Source organism: Poecilia formosa, unplaced genomic scaffold (genome assembly GCF_000485575.1).
Source record: "Poecilia formosa unplaced genomic scaffold, Poecilia_formosa-5.1.2 Scaffold6, whole genome shotgun sequence".
Lineage (NCBI taxonomy): Eukaryota > Metazoa > Chordata > Actinopteri > Cyprinodontiformes > Poeciliidae > Poecilia > Poecilia formosa.
The window spans coordinates 676,656-686,121 of record NW_006799945.1 but is presented as its reverse complement, the minus strand read 5'-3'; the positions used below and the strand labels follow the sequence as shown (position 1 = coordinate 686,121).

Genomic DNA, 9,466 nt, shown 5'->3' with positions numbered 1-9,466 from the left:
TTGCAGGTTTTCTCATGTTAATAACGCCTGTAGTTTGTAAGTAATCCCCGGGATTTTCTGTCGCCCATGATTGTCTTGGCCCTCCTGGGGGTCACAACAAGAGATCAGTCTAACTTGGAACAACTTGCCAATGTTGGTGTTGATTAAAGCAAAGGGTAAATGGAAAATATGTGGACAATGCAGTTGTGGTGTGTTTACGTGGTTCATATGAACGATGCGCACAAGGTGATGTTTAATCAGATTATTGCTTCCGAGAGTGTGCGTGTGTGTGAGAGAGGGTGGAATGGGGGTCGTGATGGTGGGATTATACGGGTAAACTAAGGGGGTAGTGGAGCTGAGCTCCACTACCCCCTTAGTAGTGGAGTGTCTCACACTGACACAGAGAAGCACAAACGCTGAGCAGCGAGCCTGCAGCGCAAACTGCAAAGAAGTTTGGTTTAAGAACTTCTCTCGCTTTCTTTGGGCTTGCAACCGAACAGCTGCAACACAGACTTTTAACTTTGTACATCTTTAACTTTGAATCGCGTGCTCAATTCGGACCTGTTGGATCAAACTCACTTGCAACTTCTGCCTGTGTTCAAATCATCTTTCAAAAGAAACATTACAGAGCTTTTTTTTTTTTTTTTCTAAGTGAAAAAAACAACAACAAATCTGCTCATAGCGGAGCGGTGGAAGGATGATCTGACCCTGCGTGAAGCCCCCCCGGAGGACATCTCTCTTCCCTCACCCAGAGCAACACGTGAAACGGCAACAGGAGCGGCAGCGTCCAGGAGACTTCAGTCAACATGACCATGTCCGGCGGTTTTGTCGGATACTTGTCAGCTCATTTTACGTGACCGCATGGTGCCGGGGCTGCGGAAATAAAGGACCGCTCTCCATGCGCGCTGGAGAAATAAACAGAGCTGTTGCAAACACGTTGTTGGAGCTGTCTTGGACAAGTTTGCTGAGAGCTGTACAATGCAGGGCACTTTGGGCGCATTCATTCAGTCCTGTCTCATCCTGCTGGTACGTGCAGACCAGTGGAGGCTGAAGGATTCCTCCAGCTGCGAGCTAAGTAGGAAGGTAAGTGTTTTATGACATGAATTAGTTGGTCTGCTTTGATTAAAATGTGTAATTTAATGAATCTGAAAGCGCCACCTGAACCTCTCCTTGACTATAATTATTCATTTTTTTTATTCCCAATGTTGTTTTCATTGTATGAACTTTTAATATTTTCTTTACTCGTCACATTAGACGTGCAAGAAAATTTGAGTGGCCTGAGAATAATTATAATAAAGACTGCTAAAGTGCAAATTCAGTGGCTTGTAAAACTTTTGCACATTTCACGTCACATCAATCAATGCGATTTTATGGGGATTTGATGTGATTGTCCAAGACAAAGTGGTTCATCTAGTGCAAAGATTATAATAAAACAAAAATAAAAAGTAGTGTGACATATGTATGCATATATTTAGCCTCCATTACTCTCTATAGTAACACAGCTAAACACTGGTTAAAAAGTTGCACTGCACATCATCCTAAGCACGCTATCTCCATAGTGAAACATGGTGTTGGCAGCATGATGCTGTGTGGTTGCTTATTTTCTCTGGGTGATGCAAAATTGGTAAGAGTTGATTTATTTGAGATTGTGTTTATGACATGTTAGATTTATCTCTGAGGAATAACACCGCAACTGAGTTGAGTAAGTACTAGTTACAAGTGGGAAAATATGGCAATTTGCTAATTGTTGTAGTGGTAACTTTCAGTAAAAGTCAAAAACTGCTTTTTTTCCCCCTTCTATTTTATATGTTCACAAAGTAAAGGAACATTTATGAAAGTTACATAGTGAATTTATTAAGCTACATGCTGTCAGAGTTACAAATATAGTCATCACATTTTACGTGTGTGGCAGCCAACTTTCAAAGACAAACAGCCAGTGCAAAGGGACTGTAGATTTTATGGTTAGTGTGTCAGTTAAGATACTTAAATACATCATGCTTTAATTATTAGCCTAGAGGAAATAGGTTTCAAGTTAAGACCTCTTCTCTCTATTTCTAATTATTTTATCTGCTCTCTGCTGAGTACCCATTAGTCACTTTAACAGTACGTCTGTTTTTGCACATTTTCGTTGACCTTTCAGGGGGTTTTATTCAGTGGCAACAGGAAGGCATAACATTCTGGGCAACAGCCCTTTAGTCAGACAATTACCCACATGTGTATTGTTTCTTTGGCACCCGGCTTCTAAGTGGCCTGTTAAAAAGTCATTATCAGTCTGTTAGCAGTCTAACAGGCAGACAAAGAGGTTCTAGGTGTCAGACAAGTTCGGTGTTGGTTGTAAAGTAATTGCAAATTCAAACCGCGCCTCTCTTATAGAATTTATGTGTTCCTAACTTGCCTTTGAGCACCTCGTAAATTAATTGGCCAATGCGAAATGGCATCAAGTTTAATGACCAGGAACTATTGAATCCGGTTTACATATATCTGGGGATTTATTTCTACACTGAATATTTTGAGTTTATTCCTGTGAAAAGGCGTGAAATAAATGGTGTGTCGCATTGCGTTCAAATTGAAAACATCAACATAGCATTGTTTTATTTTTGATTTTTTTTGTCATTTTTCCCTCAGCAAGCAGACCTAAACTCCTTTCTGTGGACTATCAAACGGGATCCCCCTTCCTATTTTTACGGTACAATCCATGTTCCCTACACCCGTGTTTGGGACTTCATCCCTGAAAATTCCAAGCAAGCCTTCCAGGAGAGCAACATTGTTTACTTTGAGCTGGACCTGACTGACCCGTACACCATCTCGGCCCTGACCAGCTGTCAGCTGCTCCCCCACGGGGAAAACCTACAGGATGTCCTACCAAGAGACATCTACAAGAGACTTAAAAGACACCTCGAGTACGTGAAACTGATGATGCCCTCTTGGATGACCCCTGATCAAAGAGGGAAGGGACTCTACGCTGACTACCTCTTTAATGCCATAGCTGGGAATTGGGAGAGGAAGCGTCCCGTGTGGGTGATGCTGATGGTGAACTCATTAACTGAGGCGGACATCAAGACGCGAGGGGTGCCGGTCCTGGACCTGTACTTGGCCCAGGAGGCGGAGAGGATGAAGAAGAGAACAGGAGCAGTGGAGAAGGTGGAGGAACAATGCCATCCGCTCAACGGTCTCAATTTCTCGCAGGTGAGTTTGATACTTTCTGAGCGTTGACTTTAAAGCTACTTTTCCTGAACATGCATGTCTTTAGCAGAGTGAATATTTAGGACTGTGTTGTTCATCTTACAAAGGATAGATCTCTTTAAGATAAGCTTACATTTATTCTTTATATAATGTACTCAGACCTTTAAGAGTTAAAACAAAACAAAACAAAAAAAAACTTAAGTGTAACTGAGCTGAATGTGTTTTGCTAATAAAACCACCTGGATTAAGTGAGATCTCTTGAATTCGTTTCTTGAGTAGATGAGAAAAAAAGGTGAAACTGACAGGGGAGAAAAAAACCACAGCTGAGTTGAAAGCTCAAAACAATAAAACTGCATAACTTTGCCATTACCTTCCTGTTATCTGCTGAGAGTTGATCTCTCAACCTAAATGAATCTGACACATGTAAAAAATATAATTTCTTCTTTAAATTTGCGTCTTTCATCCACACGTTCCATCTAAGTTCATATTTCAACATCTCACTGATACAGAAAGCAGATAAGTTTAAGATTTCCTCCCTCAGCAACAACTTTCTCTTGTGAGCGTTTTTGTTGTAGCCACCTGCTAGCACTGATAAATGAGTCATTCACTGATGTGAACAAAATATATATTTTTTCCTTTCTCTTGAGCTCCTTATCCAAAAAGCCTCCAAAACAAATAATCGACTGATTCTGTTCACCAGGTGATGTCCGAATGTGTTGTCAAGCATGCTGAAACTCTAGTGACAATTAAGTATAAAGCACTGAACACATCAGCTTCATTAGTTTAACCTTAATTCAGTTTATGTATTTTTTTCGTCATAATTAATAAGCATACAGTGTGTTATATTCTTATTCATAGTAACACATTTGTAATTACAGGTCTTTCTCATTTCACTTAATTGTAACGATATTGTGCCTGTTCAAATGTAACCATTAAATCAATCTCTTGATCATATTGAAAAAACAAACAATTGTTAAGTTTGAAAACTGATGCAGATCAGATGACAGTATAGATAGACGGATCCAACAGATCCAACTGTTTTTCCAGATTATTAAAGTGGTAGAAGGTGTGCTGTTAATAATCAGCTGTGCAAACATTCAACAACTTTCTCAAAATGTTCTTTAGTATTAAGAAAAAATTGATCCTAACAACTCCAGTCAGAACCACAGAAAAGCAGCCTTGTTCCTCAGATGGCTACACTTAAGTACCCTTGACTGCGTGTCTGTCCGTCACTCGGTGCCCTTGTGACCTTCTCGGGCTTCATAAACATATTTCAGCGGTAGCCATCACTATGAAAGCATGTTCCATATTAGTGAGGAGTTACTGCTGGCCATTTAGCACAACACCTAAAAGCTTCAAGTAGCATCATCTTAAAGTAACTCTTACTGGAGCCTCAACGGATAACTCAATAATTAGGAAGTATCTGCAGTGTCATCCTTCAGATGTGAAATCAGAAATAGAGATCTTGTTCTAATTTTGCACAGCTTTTTGAATGGTTATGATTTCTTCCAAATAGTCTTAGATGAAACGTTAGAAACATCCTCACTGACCTTTATCTAACAACCTTTCTTAGATTAGTAATGTACAAAAAAATTAAAATGTCATTTATTCATTCATTTTTTTTTTATACCAATTTTCTTCAAAGGGTTTGCGTGTTTCGTTGCGTTGACACATGAGACTGGCTATTAGAAGTATAACTCGGGTTAATAGAGATTGCCAACAGAAAAAACCAAACAAAAAAAACATACCTTGCATCATCATTGCTTTGCTTCAATAAGGCATACAAAGCTCCCGGGCTCAACGATGAAATTCACTACCACATAACAAACCCCTGTCCCAACGCTGCATAAAAACACGGCACAGCTTGAAACTTCACAATATTCACACTCAGTTTCCATCTTATTACCAGCAGCTCAGCAGACACCTTCACCCTGCTGTCTCTATATGCCAGTGAACCTCCATCTCCCACTTTCATATTGTAGTTGAAAGGGCCAGTTCCATTAAAAGCCTTTTGGTTTAACTCAACTGTAAAACGTCCATGCGGAGAGTGATGAGTGACAGACATGCTTGGTGAAAAGGTATTGCCCCATCGTCATTCTTGACTGAAAAACAACGTTTTATCAGGCTGCAAAGAAAGAGAGGGAACCCCATTTCTACATTTTTATAGCCTCTGATATGTTTTTACTGGCTAAAAATGAAAAATGAAAATATTTGACACTGTTTTTAAACACATGGGTGCGTTAAGGATATATCTAGAATTATATCATGACTGGTTACATAGCTGGGTTATGATGTGCAATAAAAAAAAATGGGGTCACTATTGAACCATAAATTGTTTTTTATTTTTTTGTTTTTGTGAAACATCAACAAAAATCTGCATAGTTGGTTAGATAATCACTTCATTAGCTGAGTTAGAGTTCCGCACTGGAAAGTTGTGGTAATTCCTTCCCATCTTCCTTTTGGGTTCTGAAATAAAGTTCTGACAAAGTTCTAGACAAGCTGGCCCTGTAGTTATGTTTCATTTTTATATTGTCATGTACAGCACCCACTCAATGTGAGCTTAAGATATGGAGAGTAAAGGGCATGTACCATAATTTTTGCAGTCGTCTTCAGGCGTATTTTAAAAAGCATGACAGGAAGGCAGCTGAGAACACAGCTTTTGTACTCACATTGCGTTTGGGACAAGGGTTTTCAAAGTGTGGGAGAGGTAGCCTTCCCTTCAGAAAGCAAATAAACAACTGAACAACTTAACCATAAATAACCATGGTCATACTTCCTTCATTTTTATTTTCCTTGGCCCGGACTCTGTCTCCTTACTTACCGAAGCTTTAGGTAGTTAAAATCTATCCGTTTTGTTTTTTGGCATTGGCGTGGCGAAGTTGGCTAAATGTTCGCAGTTACTTTTGGTACTTAATTTTTTTCCCCTCATGTCGCGCTCCTCCTGAAGTGCTCTGGCGCCCCTTAGGGGGTTTGGGGGTAACGCCCCACACTTTGAACAACCTTGGTTTATAACATCTAGTTTTGCACTATTATATAAAACTGCAGACACTAAAGACTAAATGGTGAAATCAATGTGAGCTACTAAGGCGACAATTTCTATGGCAATGTATCTGTTGAAGAGCAGAAAGTGAGGAGAAATGAGGAATCGGCACCTCATCAGGGATTTGAAATTTCTCAGTTGTGACTCCAGTGTGCCTGCATTTCATCATCGTGATTAAAGGACGTCTGTGACAAAAACTCAGCTTTCAGATTAGATGTTGTAATTTCTGCCCTTGTTCTGACCATCGCTGTTACTCTGACATGCCTATGTGTCAGCACTCCAATTACTCGAAACAATTACACCACTAAAAAAAAAAGAAGCCTATTTCATTTTCTCAAACTATACAGTGTTTGTCAGAGTGTCACTTTTCTACACAAAGCCCTTTCCTTGTTTAGGTAAAGCTGCACTACAGTAGTCAAAATGTTATTCTGAACAGACCGTCTGTCACCACACTTGCGCTCTGTAATTCTTTCTACAGTTAGTCTCCCAGTAGTAAAAAGTCATTTGCAGCTAATTCTGTCCAGACCTGGGTGGAAGAGAAGGAAAAATACTCAGACAGTATGCGTACATCAAATATGATAGAATAAAAAACAGATTCTCCAAGTTAATTATTGTTGGGTAAACACACACGAGGATTCTTTGGAGCCAGGGGACATTTATTTGTTCAATCATGGAGTCTCCATACATCAACACACCTTTTGCGACGGCATAAAAATAAAAACCACGGATAAAGCAATATTTTCTGGCATGAGAAACCTTTTCCTCACAAACAACACTCATAGTAGCCTTCGTTGTCCAGCTGCTAATTCCCTGCTCCAGTTATCGACCCCTGTTGCAGAACTAACTGTCAGAGTCTTGAGTTGGTCCTCTTCCTCCTTATTCAATAGTTTGTTGTTTTATAATATTGAACCTTAGAAGCTATTTTTTTTGAGGGCTTGGCAAAATCTGTCGTTTTCCCTTCTTGATCTCCACAAAGCTCACCAATGTTTCCTATGTAAACGATCTTAGCTTCAAAACCACTCACTGCATCCTTTTTTCCTGGATGACAACTGTTGGGACGTTCCTTCGATATATTCAAATATGAAACGTCTTCTTTGTCAAGAAAATGGCTCATTATGTGACACCAGTGTAAGACTTCTGGATGGCACTGTGACACTTTGAATTCATCTATATATAGAGGTGCACATATGGTTCGATGGGCATGATTCAAAATGTTCAATTTCAAAAAAACTGAGCTTTATAAATGACTTGCATTCACTGAAACCCTATGATTTCTGTTAATTTCAAGATTCTTCCGGCAGATGTACGTGATGCAAAACAATTCTCTTCCTTCATCAGTTGGCAACTTAATAGCGTTCAGGTTTTATCACTATTAATGTTTATGGTTTTGAGTCAGTTTTGCATATTACGTTCTATCAAAGGGACACGCAGGATTGCGTTTAGAAGCCTAATTTATTTTTTTCTTCCATAAAAACTGACTTAACTCATCACATTTCATTGTTTTGGATCATCTCTGTCCTAACTTAAAGTAAAAATGGCCCAAAATATTTTGATTTAGAGGTGAATTTTTAATCATGTCTTCAAACTAAATCATTTCATTGGTTTAAAAGTGAGCGGTTTTGCCGTCCAAGTGATTTGCTAATTTAAGCGTTTGCTTGTCAATACAAATTAAGCCCATTTAGCTCGTTATTACCAAAGCACAAAGATTTTTACTTTCTTTAGTCAGTTCTCTAATCTGGCCAAGCATGACTGCTCTTATTATTGGACGGTGCCCTCTGTCTTTTGAAGAGTGGGCTCAGCCTTGCCCATTACACTAAGTGAGCTTTTCCAGGACAACAATGGCTGCATGAAGGCCCGCTTTCTCTGTCACTGTTGTTGGAAACCCACGGGACATTCCACACCTCAGTGGCGCAGACCTGCTAATGAAAGTGTTGTTTCTTTCCTCCCATCACTGGGTGTAATGGTGCATGGAAACGTGATGAATGCAAGTCTCAGTGTAAGTTTGCGAGAGCAGAGAAGGAATGTTTGAAGCCCATTTAGTTCATTCATTACTGGGAGAACAAGGAGAGCTGAGATACCGACTGAGATCAGTAGATGAGGCATTAAAGGAGGAAGGCTTTTCTCTCCCCCCCCCATTAAAGGTATGATGACGTTGCCTCTGACATCCTTGAAACCCCTGCACTCCTTTTTTGACTTACACTGACAGACGACAGGGCTTTTAATCTGCTTGGTCAAACAATGCAAGGTCTGATGAAACTCAAACAAAGCCACATTTACAGCATGCCGCTCTGAAAGAATGCAAAGTATCTGTTTTTGATGAAACAGCTGCAGGGGCATTTCAAGAAATTAGAATATTATGGAAAAAGTTCAGTATTTTTTTTATTGCTCATTTCAGAAAGAGAAAAGTTTCACATAGATTATAGGCGTCCAACTGTCCTCAAGGTCTAGATGCGTCTCTGCTCTAGTTGACTCAAATGGTCCAGTTACCTCCTCAGCATGTCAAAGTTGTGTGCAGAGGTCTGCTAATGAAAAATAATTAGATACAGGTGTGTTGAACCAGTGAGCACCGCCTTCACAGATGCAGAGAGTGAAATATTTAAAGCCTTTATTTCTTGAGATTTTGATGTATGCCACTTGTAGATAATGAAAACCCACATTTTATTGTCTGTTCAAATTGTCAATGTTCATTATATATAAAACATGTTCATCAAAATTACATGAAATAAACGTTTGAAATATTTCACTCCATGTACGACAAATTTATATACATGTTTTATTTTGTGAAACGAGTGATGAAAATGCTGAACGTTTTACGATTCAATTTTTTTTTTTTTTTACATGTGTTTGGCATGGTGTGTGCTGGTATGGCACCTAAATGCAGCAGGCTGAGACATTGAGTAGATGTTAAAGTTTTAATAAAGAATTAAAAAACAAAAAACTTACAAAAAAAAAAAGAAGAAAACATGGAAAAGGCAGGAAGACCAAGCAGAACATTAACAGTAAACAAGAAACAACAGGGACGAAACATGACTAGACAGGAGGAGGAACCAGGAGTGAGAAACTGAAAATAAGTTGTATATATACTGGGGAGGTTGATTACTGAACAAAGAACAGATGGCTGATTAGAAACGAGTTGCAGGTGTTATGAGAAAGAACAGAAGGTAGGGTGAGGAGAGAGAGAGAGAGAGAGAGAGAGAGAGAGAGATGTTTACATGGGCCATTGAGCTAACTAGTGGCTTCCTTAAAATATGAAAACAATGACTT

General features: G+C 39.3%; 1 protein-coding gene across 1 annotated transcript in view; it reads left to right on the top strand.

Annotated features, from left to right (window-relative positions):
* Positions 1-393: 393 nt before the first annotated feature.
* trabd2a (TraB domain containing 2A) overlaps positions 394-9,466 on the top strand; it is a 51,231-nt gene continuing 42,158 nt past the window's right edge. Inside the window, exons 1-2 of the mRNA XM_007565797.2 lie at positions 394-1,062; positions 2,605-3,165. Coding sequence (XP_007565859.1) covers positions 958-1,062; positions 2,605-3,165 — 666 coding nt within the window. The 5' untranslated portion in view covers positions 394-957. The remainder of the gene's footprint in view (positions 1,063-2,604; positions 3,166-9,466) is intronic.